The 17801-nt window shown below is 39.6% G+C and overlaps 1 protein-coding gene across 1 annotated transcript in view; it reads left to right on the plus strand.

The window, feature by feature from the left end:
* Nucleotides 1-15230, plus strand: part of ADAMTS19 (ADAM metallopeptidase with thrombospondin type 1 motif 19) — a 249934-nt gene extending 234704 nt beyond the window's left edge. The window contains exons 22-23 of the mRNA XM_032795450.2: nucleotides 10277-10454; nucleotides 14088-15230. Of these exons, the coding sequence (XP_032651341.1) occupies nucleotides 10277-10454; nucleotides 14088-14239 (330 nt within the window). The 3' untranslated portion in view covers nucleotides 14240-15230. The remainder of the gene's footprint in view (nucleotides 1-10276; nucleotides 10455-14087) is intronic.
* The last annotated feature ends 2571 nt before the right edge of the window (nucleotides 15231-17801 follow it).

Consider the following 17801-nt stretch of genomic DNA (forward strand, 5'->3'; position numbering starts at 1 on the left):
TATTCCTCATTTCCCTGATGGGAATATGTTTTAGGGCTTGGTTTGCCAACTGCTGTAAAGCGCATTAGGGGCTGTCAATCTGTGGCCAGAACTTAAATGGTACGATCATCCAGTAATGTGAATAGAGATAGGTACTTTTAGTTATCGCAGCAGCGTCTCACGGGGCAGTTAGAACGGCAGTATATTAGAGCACATTACAGATGATGCCTCTCCTAATGCGCTTGAACTGCATCATGTAGAAGAAGCCCTTAGACAAGGGTATATCTTAACTTCAGGCCTTTATGAAGCCCTGAATACGATCCATTGTGGGATTTTTATAGAGAAACTCACTGAGCCCAAAGATACACAGAATCGCCCCTATCACCCACACAATTGGCCTCCTTCTCTCTATAATGGTCTCACTGACTCGCTGCACTTTATTTTTTGATGCTCTTCTGTGAGTTCTCCCCAAGTAGTCCACCTTAATTTTTTGAGGTGAGTGAACTAATTGACTAATTTTGTGCCCTACACATTTGTAATTTGTTATATTTTTAAAATACAAATGGATGGGGTGACTTTGAGTCCTCGTCAATTCCTTTGACTACAAGGAAAGGAGGAGCCAGGCTGTCTGTAAAGCATTTATTCAGGCTGTCCGGCAAACATCTGGACTTAAACAGATAATAAGAAGCCAATGAGCATGAAGGGTAGATGTTTTCTGCAATTTTATAGCAAAGTATTGCACTTATTTAACATCTCATACTAGCAAACCATACAAGTCACTCCTGATGGATAATCGTATGCAGCTGCAAAGATGGAAAAGGACAGGAAGATAGCCATCCAGACCACTTTTCCTGCGCCCCTGGGGCTGCATCCAGAATCTTCCCCTAATTCTCTAATGCACTGACCATCCAGCAAACCAAGGCCCATGTAACAATTATTCTAGGGTTTGCCTGTCCCAAAACCTGGTTTAGATGTAAAGGAATCTGCAATGTATGCGTTCGTAAATAAAGTTTATTACAATTCCTGTAGCATTACCGCCATTTTACCATGGCACTTCTGAAGACCATTTAGTAGAAAGAATTTGATTCCTTTTCTTGCTTTTACAGTTTGCTCTATGGGTTGGATTAAGAGTGCAATATATTACTTAGGTGTGGGATTTATTGAAGTGGCCCACTTTCCTACTTCCTGAGATTTATGTTTGTTTGGGTTTTTCCCTCAACTCTAAATATTCTTGAAAGGTAGATATGCTTTAACCATTACTCATTTTTTGTGAGGGAATTCTCCCTTTTTTTAAAGTTCCTAGGGTCCACTGGGAGGAGCTTCGTTCATCAGAATCCTCCTAAGAGGCTGCTATGTCCCAACTTTCAATTTGAGGGTAACAAGTAGTCCAAAGATACAGATGCCACATTCTAATAATGTGGACAAATTCTTGCCTGTTCTCTCTCCTTTAGTTCTGCTAGACATGCTACAGAGTAGAAGCTATCCATGGGGAAATACCCTATGTAGTATAAGCCAGCTCTACATTTTCCTCCTGCACTCCATTGGTGCAGAGTGCAGTTCAGGGAGTTTGGGGGATGGCGCTCAATACACTGTGCACTGTATCCCTATCAGACAGTATTGTGGTCCTTTCTGGAAAACAATAACCAGATAGCATAACCTTACAGCAGACCTCTGACTGCGTTTCGATTTGACTTCCTGGTCACAGAAGGAAGCCTCAATATCTGTTAGCCTCTAGAGACTGTTGGGGTATCCCCCTTGCATAGCTCAGGAGATCACTATTCCTCTTTCCTTCTTTCATATAGACCTCAGGTCTGCAGGAAGAAAGCTTGGGTGAGAATCGGTGGTTGGGCAGTATATTGAGGGGCCATTCTCCTGTTTTGTTACCTGGCTCATTTTAGTGGATCCAGGGACGAAGGATCCAACCCCTCTCCTTAGAGGGAAGGATAGGAGTCAGTGGGTTTGCAGCATGGTCTAGCTAACCCCAGGGTGTGTTAGTTCAATCCTTGAGGGACCATGTTGGGGATCTGGAGCAAAATGCTGTCTGAGGGATTCTTGAGCAAGAGGTTAGAACTACATGATCTCCTGAGGTCCCTTCCCAACCCTGATATTCTATGGTTCTAAGGAAATATGAAGTGATTTGGTGCACAAAGAGGGAAACACACTCATGAACGAAGCAAGCTATTTGACCTTTACTGCCTGCTCTGAGCTCTTAATCCTCCTGATTACAAGCAAGTGCAGAGCCTCAGGATACTATTGAACTCATTCTAGATATCCACAAAGCGATGGATTTCATCACATGGACCCTAAGCTACTACAGATCTAGTTGTTTTCATCTCCTAGCTGATTACTGTAATTCCTCGTTCAGAGCTTGAGTAAAGTTACATTACACAATGAGCTCCACTTAGGCAGAATACAGGCACTGGCTCTTGAAGAGAAACTAAAACATTCATACTCTCCACTTGGTACCAAGAAGTTCCAGTAGTGATGGTTAATAATTAATCCCATTAGTGGAATAGTACTTGTTTTAAAGGCAAACTATTTTGCACAAACAACTAAGACAGCTTTTCTCCTGATCGCGGAATGCTAACACTGATGGGGCCTAGGTTCAAAACTCTCAAAAGCAAGGGGCTGAGGGTTATTGCATGATAGCTGCATCCTATGTATGAACTTACCAGAGATAAGATGGAGCCCAATAGTCTGGCTACAATACAGAAGACACTTCTCTGCAGCTATCGTCTTGACTAATGAAAACAGGAAATTACAGTGAAAAGGAAAAAGGAAGGGAACATTAAAATCCAGTAATGTGGTTAAAATAGGAAGTGCCAAACGGATTTTCACAGCTTAACTTATGCAGTATTGGCATCTTGATACTGAGTGTGGGTGTGTTCACGGTTGAGTGTGGCAAGATCTCCTGCAACTGAGGATGAAGGAACTCAGACTGCACTCATTTTATTTGGATTTCATCATATTCCCCCTCTCCTTGTGTTAACTAGAACACTACATTACTTGTGTAACAATAAGTAATATCAGTTTGGGACATAAACAGCTTATAGCAAAGTTGACTAGCTTGATGAAACAAGTTTTGTTGGATATGTTTAACCCATTTGAAACAAAACCATTTATACAAACACTACACTGTATGATCGTATTCAGCCTCAAAATCAAAGACTACATTAAAATGCAAGTGAACAAAAAATTGCAAACTGCTTAACCTTATGCACTGTATCATTTCTGATTCTTCGTTGTTATTTCACACTTATTTATTAAGGTCGAAAACTGCTTGAACGCTGGAACTGACAAACCTAATCACAAATGCATTAGGAACATGCTGTGGCTAATTAATTCCAGTGGAACTCATATTGAGTTTCCTTATAAGGAAACATCTCTCTACCACTCTTGAATGTACTTAGACTTGTAAAAACGCCATTTTTGAGCAATCTATTTATTCTTGAAAACAATATGTCCAGAGTCAATTCTGTTAACATTGTCACAGATCTGGCGCTTCTTAATTTAAGGATTGTAGGTCAGATCCTGGTATGATTGCCTATTTCTGGTTGAGAGACAATTTGTGACGTTACTGCCGCCCAGTTACAAATTTTTCCCAACTTAATTTAGGAATTCCTACTTCTTACTGAAGCAGCTGGAACACAACTAAGCTTACAGACCTTTCTCAGCTGTTGGCCATGGTAATTATGATTCTCTCAAAAATATAATACTTTGGCAGGAAAACGAAGAAAGAGTCCGGTAATCCTTGTGATGGCCAAGTGTAAGGATTGTTATATTTACACGGCTAGATCAAATCCCTCGAAATTATGTTTAAAAGAAGTTCAAAGATAGGCAAGTATTCATATAGAATATGAAATATTTCATGCAAAAAAACTTTAAAAATAGCTGTTTCATATATTTATCCAGATTTTTTTTTGTGAAGCTTTAACAGCAATGTTTTACATGGACTTGCAGGCTTGAATGGTTTTACAGTACCTTTTAGGACTGTGCCAAAACTGCCAGATTAACAGCCACATAAAAAAGCTCTGGCTGCCATATTAGAGCATTTAGTTTAAAACCTACAAACCACAGTTATCACTAACGGGAATTTTTGCTTAATCACTACATGGCCTCAACAATGTAGGTCACCTGAACAGTCAGAGTAGAACTAGAACACACCAAAAAATGAACTATCTTGTGTGCAAGTTTGACATTCTTTTTGGCGGAAAAAAAACCGTGAGAGAGCATTCCCCAGGACATAGTAATGAGAGTAGTTGAATGAATTAGGATTATCAAAGGACATGTGCTGAACCTCCCAAACTTTGCTAAAGGAATGTGGGGTAGAGTGCCGTTTTACGTATAATTAGTTTAATTATTTTATTAACGTTTTGACTGCATATATTTTCTGATTAAATTAATTGCCTAACAAATTAGCATGGAAGATATTTGATAGTCATAAGTGAGATCTTATTTAATTAAATAATTAATCCTATCATCCAAGCACTCACAATTCCTCCCCATTGGTATTTATTGCAAACTTTATAAGCATATCTCAGCCATATCTCATCACTGATAAACATGTTTGAACAGAACTGGACCAGAACTGACCCCACTCATTATGCCCTTCCATCATGACGTGTGAACCACTGATAACATTTTGGACACATTTTCCAACCAGTTTTGCACCCACCTTATAAGTAGCATCCATCTAGGTTGCATTTCCCTAGCTTGTTTATGAGAAGGTCAAGCAGAGATCGTAACAAAACCCTTATAAGTCAAGATCTATTGCTCACACCTCCTTGCATCTCCCTCTCCATCCTTGGGCCTTTTCCTGGTCTGCTCTTCCAGAGTTGCACTACTACTCCAGGCCTCGCAAGGTCTGATGTCACTGGCTTACAGGATCTTGCTAAACATGGCATCTGAGTTCTCTTCTTCTCATCTGACTCAGGCATTCCTGGGTATGGCGGGAAATACCTCAAGACTGCAACAGCTGCAGATAAAAACAGAGGTACCACTATTAAAATGGAACTGAAAGTTAGGCTCAGAAACTCCTTCCCTTAATTGCACTGTTAAACAATAATAGAATACCATTTAGTTAAATATTTTTGGATGTTTTTTACATTTTCAAATATGATTTCAGTCATAACACAAATACAAGTGTACAGTGCTCGTTTATTTTTATACAAATATTTGCACTGCAAAAATAAAGAAATAATATTTTTCAATCCCATTGCAACTACTGTAATGCAGTCTCTTTATTATGAAATTGAATTTAACAAATGTAAAATTATGATTAAAAAACCCCTGATTTCAAAATGATAATAAAAGAAATATATTTTTCCATTCACCTCATACAATACTGTAGTGCAATCTCTTTATCGTGAAAGTGCAACTTACAATATAGATTTTTTTTATTACATAACTGCACTCAAAACCAAAACAATGTAAAACTTTAGAGCCTACAAGTTTCATTCGTCCTACTTCTTGTTCAGCCAATCTCAGACAAACAAGTTTGTTTACATTTGCAGGGTATCGCGACCCACTTCTTGTTTACAATGTCACCGTCGAAATTGAGACGAGGCGTTCACATGGGCACATTATAGCATTGTCACAGATATTTTACGTGCCAAATGCCCCTAAAGATTCATATGTCCCTTCATGCTTCAACCACATTCCCAGATAATGTGCAATTTCCATAACTGGTGACAGGTTCTGCTCGATAACATCCAAAGTAGCGCGAACTGACACGTGTTCATTTTTCTCATTTTAGTCAGATGCCACAGCATAAGGTTGATTTTTTTGGTGGTTCAGGTTCTGTAGTTTCACATTTGGAGTGTTCTCTTTTAAGACTTCTTAAGCACTGCACCACACCTAGTCCCTCTCAGACTTGGAAGCACTCAGATTCTTAATCTTGGGTTAAGTGCTGTAGCTATCTTAAATCTTACATTGGTACCTTCTTTGCATTTTGTCAAATCTTCAGTGAAAGCATTCTAAAACAAACTTGTTGGGTCACCATCTGAGACTGCTATAATTTGAAATATATGGCAGCATGTGAGTAAAACAGAACAGGAGACATAAAATTCTCCCCAAGAGTTCCATTACAAATTTAATAACACATTTTTTTAATGTGTGTCGTCAGTATGAAGCATGTCCTCTACATGGTTGGCCGAATCACGAATATTTAGAGTATCTGGCACATAAATACCTTGCAATGCAGGCTACAAAACTGTGAACTCCTGTGACATTGTAAAATAAGAATCTGGCAGCATTATCTCCCATAAGTGTAAATAAATGTGTTTGTCTTAGTGATTGGCTGAACGAGAAGTGGGCCTGAGTGGACTTGTAGGCTCTAAAGTTTTACATTGTTTTGTTTTTGAGTGCAGTTATGTTACCAAAAAAAAAAAAATCTACATTTGTAAATTAAATTTTTATAATAAAGAGATTGCATTATGGTATTGTATGAGGTGAACTGAAAAATACCATTTCTTTTGTTTATCATTTTTACAGTACAAACATTTGTAATAAAATAATATAAAGTGAGCACAGTACACTTTGTATTCTGTGTTGTAATTGAAATCATTATATTTGAAAATGTAGAAAAACATCCAAAATATTTAATAAATTTCATTTCATACTCTATTGCTTAACAGTATGATTAAAACTGCAATTAATCATGATTAATTTTTTTAATCACGATTAATATTTTTGAGTTAATCATGTGAATTAACTGCAATTAATTGACAGCCCTAGTGGAAACCTGAGGTTCAGCCACTCTGGAATTGGATCTCTGAGTGGCAGCCTCCTACTTCCTAACTATGTTTTCAGGACAGGTCCAAAGGTGACAGCACCTGTAAGACCTTTTCTTCTAGCAGCCTGTGACAGTGGCTGATTAAGTAACTCAAAAATAGCTCCTTCAAAATAAAGAATTATTTACTCATCTATAGGTACATAGCAGGGAAAGCAAAGGGTAAACAAAATAAAGATCTATATTCATATCTCCCCTTAATCTCTTCTTCCAAGCTTTGGTAAGTCCCATTCATACAGTTACTGTCATCTCTTGGGTGGGAAACAGCCTGCACTGCTGCAGCATGTTCTCTATGTTATTCTCTGTTAGAGACTCACCTTCACCCACTGCTGACAGCCCACTCAACCCTGTCTCTTCCCTAGATCAGCATCTTTCAGTTTTTACTATCCTCTGTGATCCTAGGTTTGGACTTGGGTGAATATTTTTTTCTAGCCCAGTTGAAGCCACCTAGGGGTTCATTTCCCTAGTTAATAGCTTCCCTGTTGTTTCTCCTAAGGACCCTTGGCACTTTCTATATTATCTTATCTTTGTCATTTTTTATTGTTTCCTGTGGGCTTTGCCCCTTACAGCCTCCTTTGATTTAACTCTACTCAGCAAGTTAATATCACATAACTGCAAATGCTATTTATAAAACAAAACACAAAACCCACAGCTTCTTTACCATAGCAAACAGGCCTGCAGAAATAGAGAACTGTGCTATGTTGCTAACTGGAATGATGTCTCAATAAATGGTATATTTGTCATATCTAGATTTGTTGTGTCTGATTTTTCCACTGCCTTGCATCTTAAGTAATTTACACCTGTGCCTAGTGTACCACATCAGAATAGTACCGTTGTCCATATTTGACTGCGCGAAGTGCATGGCAGTGTCAGATGCATTATCAGTACAGTTAAGCTCAAGCCACCAAGTTTGAATTTCTGCTCCAAAGGCTAGCATTGATAGATCCTAGGGCATGTTAAATAAGGTATCTGAAACATATAGTAACTTGTTCAAGAAATTAAGATTTAAATAAAAATGTTGTACAGGCCATGAATTGTACAGGCCATGTTGTACCAGAGCCCCTGGCATCCATTCACAAGAGAAACATATCAAGTGATTTTCTGTTGCAAAACATTTAATAAAGTATATAACTGCAAAAAATGGATTAAATATTCTTCAGGATGTAGATCTAGCAGAGAGGGAACAAATGGTAATGCTGTGTCATTATTTTGCTATGAAATTACATTTAAAACAATGGCATATACGTGACTAGATAATTAATGTACATGGGTCTCATGAGATTCTGTGAACATAAAGTCAGCAAAGGAGTAACGATGTATTTCACAAGTTCAGATTAGATTTCATGTCCATCTGTAAGGCGCTGCCCTACTTTGCCTTCCAGGATTTTATTTCACAATCATTTTTATGGAAAAAGAAAGCTACTGTTACTGTACTATTTTTTTCTGACACCATTCACCTTGGCAACAGTAAGATGGCACGGCTGCTTGGGTTCTGACTGCACTGTCAGTTCTTTGTGCAAGTTTGATTCTGTGGTGTAATGTGCTTGCGTGCATCAGGTCATTTTGATAAGATTACACCTATATCACTGTTTAGCTGCCATGGAGCCTAATCTTGATTCTAAAGCCTGAAACATTTTCTCCACACTTCCTATGGAATTTAAGGTAAGTGTTTTGGCAAAACTCCACCCACTCCACCACCAACTGGCACATCTCTTTCTTCTCAAATGTAGAAAGTGGTCCAGGCTAATATAATGTCAGGCTTATTCAGTTGAGCATGATCAATCAGGGACATCCATGGGGTGGCAAATTAACATTTCCACAGTCCATCAGCATGAAAAGTATGTGCTGTATCACATGATTCTTACTTGATCTGGGCAGTACTTTGTTAAAGGATGTGTTCAGGTTTGGGAACATAATAATCACACTCAACTGTGTAGAAGAATATCTGTCTGCTGTGTATCTGTGCTAGGTGTCATCTATTCTTGCTTTTAATCATACCCAATGTATGACATGGTTCTGGTGGGCATCCCAGAGAGAGCAACTGTTCAGGCTCTTTTTGCTGTGGTTGTGTTTGTCCTACTTTTAACCATTGCCTAGTCTTGATTAGGATCCAAAGGTTTATCGCTTAATTAGTTGGTGGCCTGTGATATACAGGAGGTCAAACTAGATGATCTGGTGGTTCTTTCTGATCTTAAAATCTATAACTATAACTAATTTATCAAGTGAGTGTACAATTTTACAGTATAGTGTCAGTTGCTAACATGAAATTACCTTTATGCAGAGCACCAGTGATGTTTGCTTTACTGTTATATATCTTGGCACAAAGGAGTGACTTCCTATGGGACAGGTGCCACTTGAAGAGTACATAACTACAGCCATGGTCATGTTCTCTTGGCACCACTTCTATAGATTCCATATTATATCCATGGAGATTTGTCTCAGTAGATGTGAGAACTTCCTAATGGCCTGTGGCAGGATTATACACATGAAAAGCCATGCTATATTTAGTGTGGATGGAACTCTTAAGTCCTTGATTTCCTCTCTTTTTGGGTTGGAGTCCCCTCTGATTGTGAGTTTGTGCCATATATATGGTTGCCACATCTCTCTTCTTGTTTGCCTATTCTTTCTCCCTGACCCAACTTATTCTGTTTATCTTCCCTTTTTCTGTGTATTTTAGTGGAGTTTGATTTCCATTTTTCATTCTTATTTTCTTGTTACTGCTGTTCTAGGTCTCCCCTTCTGAATCACTCCCTTTTTCCTCAGTATCTTCTCACAAAACCTTCTCTCCTTTCTCTGTTTCACCCCCCTTTTCTCTGTTCCTCTTCACACTTTCCCTTAGGTATGGGAGGGAAGAAAAAATCTATTGGGGTGCCTTAATCCTTGCAGGAGCTGAGAAGAAGCATTTCAGGCTGATGAGTCCTTGAAGAAAACATGAAGAGAAACCAGAAGACAGACTTAAAAAGAATCAGCATCCACTCTGCTCAGTGAGGGGAACAATTTAGCAGTGGAGTTGGGAATATGGCAGGCTCTTCATTGTCCACTCCTCCTCTTCTCCAGTTTCTGTGAGCATATTCTGTTGCTCCACCCATTCACTTTTTGTTGTGTCCTGAGGGAAAATTCAGAAATAGGGATGGGAGAGCAGGCCTTGGAGCTCAGAGGCTTCCTTTGCTTTGCTTTTTCACAACTGGTGCTTCAAGATGTGTGTATTCCTGATTGTAACAGGTAGATGGAACCAATGCCAAACCCTGGCAAGGTTTTATAGATTTTTTGGGGTAGGGGAAGAGAGATAATCCATAGGTTGGGAATTCCTGCCATAAGTATTAAATGCAACCATATTTTCTAGTTTGTTTCAAATCATTTTTAATTTATGAAACTATGAATCTGCCTGAAATCCTAGCCCCACTGAGGTCAAAACTCCTGTTGACTTCAGGTGGGTCAGAATTTCACTCCAAGTTTTTACAGGAAAAAACAGAATTCTGACACATGCCTTTCTTCCATCTGTTGTAGTGTTCCATTACCTGTGGCAAAGGAATGCAGTCCCGAGTAATCCAATGTATGCACAAGATCACAGGAAGGCATGGCAATGAATGTTTTTCCTCAGAAAAGCCCGCAGCATACAGACCCTGCCATCTTCAACCCTGCAACGAGAAAATTAACGTAAATACAATCACATCACCCAGGTTAGGTAAGCTGGAAAAAAAGCCATATGACAGTGCAGAAGTTATCTTTTTCTGTCTTTCCTTATGAAGGAAATGATGGTCCTGTGATTAAAAGCACAAGGCTGGGATTTAGACAATCTAGATTCTATCCTTATATCTCCTGTAGAATTATGTGGCACTTTAGGCATGTCATTTTAACATATCTGTGGCTCAGTTTCCCCATATGTAAATTGCAGATAAATATAGTTTGCAGGGGTTTCAGGAAACTTAATTCATAAATGTTTGTAAAGCACACTGGTATCCATGAAGGGGATGTGATGTGGTATTCCATCTTATTATAGTTACTAAACATCAAAATGTAAATATCTTTATATTGGTGTTAGAAATTTATTTCAAACCAGTTATTTTTCTGGTTAATTGCACCACACATTTTTAGAGTTGAGAAAATATATAAAGTTTAGTTCGGCAAAGTTTTCTGGCCAACATTCTCATGGTCCTTTAAGGACCAAGAAGGCCCTGGTTTAAGGAGTGTGTACAAATGGTTCCTTCTGCCAGTCTTTCACTCAGATCACTACATCTGTCCATGATTGTGTAGAACATCAGAGATTAAATCTTCCACATAAAGGGGTTAGAGACAAACTTACTGGGACCATTTTAAAATCCAAAAGTTACTCAAGCTCTGTTTCCCGTTAGAGAGCCTGGAAGAAATTCTACTACTGGTGTAGAGAGAGATCTGTTAACCCTACCAATTATCCTCCAAGTAAAATCCTTAGTGGAGTTTTGATGAGGTTCTTACCATCAGCTCCTTAGAATGTCAGTCTGAGCCTTGAAAATGATTGGGATATATTCAAAGATCTGCTTTTCCCGATGATTTTTTCAGAGCCCTTGTTAGGATAAACCCTCTTGTCAATAGATTATTCCTGCATGGAAAGCAAATCTGATGTCATAAACTGTCTGTAATCCTCCCTTTGAGCTAATGAAGGATATTTCCCTTTGAACTTGGAACCCTTATAGCATTTTGTGTAGTGGCCATTGTCTCGTTTTGCTGGATCACTGAGATGACAGCTGAGGCTTACAGACCTCCTTATATAGTATTTCATAAGGACAAAGTTGTTCTTCATGTTTTATGTGTCTTTGTGCACAATTGCCCAATTACCTCCACCAACATCAGAACACTTTTTCCATCCAGTGAGACAGAGATATCTCCCTGCCTCAGATGTGAGACAGGCCATGAAGTTCTACTTTACAGAAATATGCAACATAGAAATTTTAGGTTGATTTGAAATTTATTTTATTTTATTTGAAGGACCAAAGTGAGGTAGTGAGGCCCATAAGGCTGAGTTGTCTAAGTAGATCAGAAGATGTAGCACTGGTGCTTGTAATCTCAAAGTCAACCTTATCCACTAGGAGTTAGGGTCCATTCCACCAGATGCATAGAGACAATGCTTGCCTTGAGTAGAGCTGCCATTTAGGCTTCCAGTCATATTGTTACCCATGCTTCTTCAGATATAGCTTTTGACATCTGTTCTGGTTTTTGTTCTCCTTCCCCTCTCCCCCCCATGCAATGGAAGGAGAGCTACACAGATCTTATCTAATTTGAGCCTAACCTTGTCACTTCAAGGAATCCTGATTTAGTGTTTCTTTGGACTAGGTCCATCTGTAATGCTCCGCTAATTGTTTTTCTATTCTAATGTTATTTGCACATTTAATTATATTTATTATATATTTGTAAAAGCAGCAAAGAATCCTGTGGCACGTTATAGCCTAACAGACGCTTAGGAGCATGAGCTTCGTTGGATGCATCCAACGAAGTGGGTATTCACCACAAAAGCTCATGCTCCTAAACGTCTGTTAGTCTATAAGGTGCCACAGGATTCTTTGCTGCTTTTACAGATCCAGACTAACGTGGCTACCCCTCTGATACTATTATATATTTGTATTTTAATAGTGCTTGGAGGCTCTGTAACAGGGTGGCTTGCCCCTTCAGGGCTGGAAGGCTGAGGCTAGCCAATTCTTGTTACTAAAAAGGCACACCTGGGTTGGATCAGGGAATTCCTCATAAATAGCAGCAGGAAGCTGCATGGTGTGGCTAACAGAATGAAGCCAGGACCAGAGATCCAGCCAGAAAGGTGGAGCAAGAGCTCTGTGGGTATGTCTATACAACAAAGAAAAACCCACAACTGGCCCATGCCCGCCAGCTCGGGCTCACAGGCCTCTGGCTGTGGGGCTGTTTCATTGCTGTGTAGATTTCTGGGCTCAGGCTGTAGCCTGGACTCTAGAACCCTGAGGGGTGGGAGGGCCTGCAAAGTGACCCCTGACCTTGAGGTTCAGCTCAGTAAGTGGCCAGTGAGGGATCCAGGTCTCATTATGTTAGGCACTGTACAGATGTGAAGTAAAAGTTCAGATTCTGCCCCACAGAGCTTACAGTTTTGGTTACAACATGCTAGATGGAACAGGTGGACAGAACAAATAGGAGAGGAGGAAGGGTGGATGAGGCAATAGTGCTTTGAGCATGGTTTGTATGGTAAGCAGTAGTCAGAGCTCACCACCTTCCTGACCATTATCAGCTGACAGAGTTGTGTATGCATCACGGAGTGATGAGTCTTAAGGAAGGATTTCTAAGGAGAATAAGTTAGTGGCTTTTTAGATACTAATGAGGCGTGCATAAGCAGTTGTGAAGGAGTAAGTGCAAAGATTTTTGAGGTAGAATGGTTTTGAATAGTGGGAACATTGGCAGAGTGAAGGCACTAGTCAGCACCATAATGTTTTAATGGAAGAGCTAAGTAGGGTGAGGCTAAGCCATGAAGGGTCTTAAAGGTAAAGAAGAGAAGCTTGTGTTTGATGCATTAGAGAAGGGGGGTCTCAAAGAGGGTGGTATTATCAGAGCGATGAGTAGGAAAATAATCTTAGCAACATCATTTTGAATGGACTTGAGGGGGTAAGGTTGCAGTTGTCCAAGCCAGAGAGGAGGAGATTGCAGTAATTAAGAAGTGATATGATCGTGTCTGGCCAAGTATACCATCCTATTCCTGAAATATCTCTCTCTCTCTGTGGATAGTCATTACTAATGTATTGCAGTGTCCATTTTTCTAGATAAAAGGTATTTGCTTTATTTATGCTTTTGCAAGTATTATCTTGAAATTGTGCTGTCTTGTAAGTGTATGGCATTTGTGACAAGGAGACAGTTGAGTCTACGTAGCTGGCCCTCAAAAATTCTGATTGTTAAAATATTGGCAGCATGTCACCAAGATAGAATTTTTTCTTCCGTTGAAAAATAAAGACGCTTCACCCCACCCATTCCTTCCCACGACAGAGCCCGAGTGCCCTCCCAGCTTCCTTTTCTCTCTGCTGCCTCCCTCAAAAGTGCCCGAGTGCCCTCTTTCCAGGCCTACTAGCCACTTTCTTATCAGTTACTCCTGCCTCTGCTCTCACCCAGTCCACCTCCTGGTTCCTGACCCAATGGAGTCACTAGCAGGGAGGTCGGTTGTGTCAGAAGTCTTTAGACACCCTTAAGGACATCTCTACTACCTGATGGTTTACTAATAAATTTAGTAATAGGTAATAATAGAATGAATGAACATTATACTCTGCCTTAGGTATCAAATGAACTATTTGGGTGCATAGATATATAGTTGCGTTTTTTGTTTGTTGTTTCACAGCTGCTTTAACATTCAAGTGCCTGGGAGACCAGTGGCCTGTGTACTGCAGAGTGATACGAGAGAAGAACCTCTGTCAGGACATGAGGTGGTATCAACGCTGCTGTGAGACATGCAGGGACTTTTATGCGCAAAAAATGCAACAAAAGAGTTGACCTCTGTCAGGCTGGCTGGCTCTCAGCTCTTTGCAATCTCATTATTTATACACACACACACACACACACACACACACACGCTTTTTCAGACCAAATATTATCAGATTACATATAATTTAATCAAATTAATTTATTTTTACCTGCCAGACATGCTTTCTTGTTTTGGTTAGATTGCTTTTGTGTTTTATTCTCTGAGGTTTTCATAATTTTTATATGAACAATTTTGGATACATATATCAGAATTTTTTTAAAAATAGTATTTTAAATGTTTATGTTCGGTAGGATCATCTCTCTGTTGCCAAAAAAAATCCCTCATGTTATCTTGAATTTATTTTAATTTAGCTGGATAGTTTTGCTGTATTTGGAAATAAACCCAATTTTTTTTATTTTAATTTTTTGGCATTCAGAGTCAGAATGACCTTGTTTATTTTGCAACAGATGTTGAGGTGCCTAAGCTAACATTGTTGAACAGGTTATTACAGAATGTATTGTGAAATCAGTTTCTCTTTGGGTTAGAGACATACTGTAGGAGAGAATCTACTGTAACATATAACCTATGATGAACAAAAAAAATCAAAATTTTTGATCGTGCTCATGAACACATACTTGAACACAAGTATTGAATCAATGAAACACTGTAGAGATTTACACTGAATCACTCACTGTTGCACTGTTTGAGGTAGTTTAGAGAAACACAAGTTCTAGAATTTGTACCATCCTATGAAACCACGTCTGTACTGTTTTAACATGTCACTTGATTTTAAATGTTTTCAGTAAAAGACCCATGCTTCTTTATGCCTTTGTCTGTCCTCTTTGCAGTTCTACAAATGGAAGAGTCCTTTTCTTGCCATTTGTATGCATAATCTTAAACATTTTCCAGTTCTTTATTGATGACATAGAAGATAGCTTTGTGATACTGCTTTAGTTTCATCTTTGTTTTATGGAAGTCTTTATACAAAGAAAAGTTTTACAATTTTGTGAAACATTTTAAAACAGCTAAAATTTTCCTTATGAGAAAATATTGTACATGATTCACATGATTTTTACATTTTCAATAAAAAAGTAAAACCTCTTTCTTTATTTCTGTTTTTTCTATTTTGTGCATCTGAAATACTCCTGGATTTGTTTCCCTTTTTTTAATTTTAAATAGGGCTTATGTCATCATCCCCACCCCTGCCTCTATAGCACAAGTCCATGGGATGGAGCAGCATATAGGGGCTCTAAAAGCCCTGGACCTGATGAGGAGAAGTCCTACAGCTGAGGGGAGAGAAAGACAGCTATAGATTGTCTCCTGAAGATCCTTTTGCAAACTGGCTGTAGGAGGAATGTGACTGGCATGGAAGTGGTTGGAGCTGCTACCCATAGGCAGTCAGGGATGCACAAAAAAAATTACCTTTGGGCTGGCACCAAGGATGCAAAGTTTCAGAGGCAAATGAGAATATTTTCTAGATATAATGAGTGAAATCAGGAATTATCATCTAAGTTTACCTGCAACTTTAGCTACAGCTTTCGTTTCTTCAGTGGCTGTAATACTTGACTATTAAACGTACATGCAGTCTGCAACTTGGAAGTCATTATGTTTACACGTAGTGTAAATGCATCATATTTCTTCTCTGGATGAATTAAAAATGAAGTAACATATATTTGGTTACTGCATTTTATTTAAGCACTTCCCTATAATTTAAATAAATAATACAGATCAATGTGCCGTTTGATTAGAAAAATAGGGAGAAGGTTTTTTTAAGATTGCACTGGTATGTGAGCACAGGTACGATGATCTCAAAATGCATTGTTGCTTTGCCCAGCACTGCCACTCCGGAGACCACACTGATCTGACTTGCAGCTGGAAGTACTTTCCAGATGTGCTCAGTGAGGCATTCGTACTCTTCCAGCAGTAGATAGTCACAGCAGAATTTACTCAGTTCTTCTAACAGTCTGTCTCTATTAATCAGTTTTCCTTCCAAGCTGATGAGTAACTCTTCAACCTATGTCAACTATCCAACTTCAGTTGGACAATAAGGGTTAAATTTACTCCTATTCAGAGGGTCCAGCAAAAGGCCTGTGTGCTATTAAATCCCATTTAAACCCTATTTTGACTGATTAAGTGGGATTTAAGTATTGCATGGAGGTTGTACTAGTCTTCTGCGCAGGAGGCAATTTCACTCCCAATGTACACTATAAAGCGCAGCCCTGGCCAAAAGTACAACAATTACAACTTATTCCACATGTCTGACAGGTAAAGTACTCCTGGAATTTTAGTTGCATGTCACTTACTCTGGAGAAGCATTTCTGTTCACTTTCATCCTCAGTGAGCACGAAAGAAGCAGTGTCCTTTGGGTCATTTCTATGCATAAGAATTCCCTGTAAAAAGAAAAGTAAATTAAATATTTAATGTAGAGTAGAAAATTAGAGTTAAAAATAAAAATAAAAACTAACCAGTGTCGACATCCACATCTCAGCAACCCTGGAGAAACCTGTGACTGGGAGATACTGCAGAGCATTTATGTGCTCCTGAAAGATGGAATGGGGCCTATCTATCCAAGTATTTAACACCACTAATCGCCGGGGGGGGCTCTAGAGATTTTGCTGCCCCAAGCATGGCAGGCAGGCTCGGGGCGACTCTAGACATTTCGCCACCCCAAGCACAGCGGCATGCCTCAGGGGGCGCTCTGCCGGTTGTTGGTCCCGCGACTCTGGTGGACCTCCCGCAGGTGTGCCTGCAGAGGGTCCGCTGGTCCAGAGGCTCCACCGAAGCCGCAGGACCAGCGGACCCTTCGCAGGCATGCCGCCAAAGGCTGCCTGCCTGCCGCCCTCCTGGTGACCGGCAGAGCGCCCCCTGCAGCATGCTGCCCCAAGCACGCGCTTGGGGTGCTGGGGCCTAGAGCCGCCCCTGCTAATCACCACACTCGCTGAAGTCACCATGGTAAATAAAGCGGCATAGCACTGTACAACTATTAAACTAAATCAATAACTTCCTGAATGTCTCAAACTGTAATCTACCAGTATATTCCATTCTATAGCATTCCATGTCTTCCCTGTAAAGCCCTTCAAAGACACAAACAAAAATGAACGAGTGGTATGCTAGTGCAATCTTTGGAGTATCAGGAAAGTAGCTTAAGCCCTTCTCCTCCAATGAGGTAGTGGCATGAGAGTTCAGGTGCTGTGAAGTAACAACTGACTAATTGTAATATTTGATCCAATTCTGAATAATTTCATTCTGCTAAAACCAAATTAGAAACTGAATAGTAGATAGAGCAATAAATGTTTCAGTCACATGTTGTATTTGGTCATTCATCACACCAGCCATACTGTTGGTCCTGCAAGGAGGCAGCAACTCCTCTTGCCTAACTATGCAACTTCGCAGAGGTATTTGAAAAATTATTTAGTCAAGCCAAATTTCAGTGCATTTTGAAGTGCCATTTTGTTGGGAGTAATAATTTCAGTACAACTTGAGCTGCTCAACAAGTCAGATCTTTTCAAACTGTACATTTATAACAAATAAATTGTGTGGGGCTCCGTTTATCCATTTATATAGGTGCCAGTCCTGCAAAGTGACTAACTG

This window comes from Chelonoidis abingdonii, chromosome 6, assembly GCF_003597395.2.
Source record: "Chelonoidis abingdonii isolate Lonesome George chromosome 6, CheloAbing_2.0, whole genome shotgun sequence".
In the NCBI taxonomy this organism is placed as follows: Eukaryota; Metazoa; Chordata; order Testudines; family Testudinidae; genus Chelonoidis; species Chelonoidis abingdonii.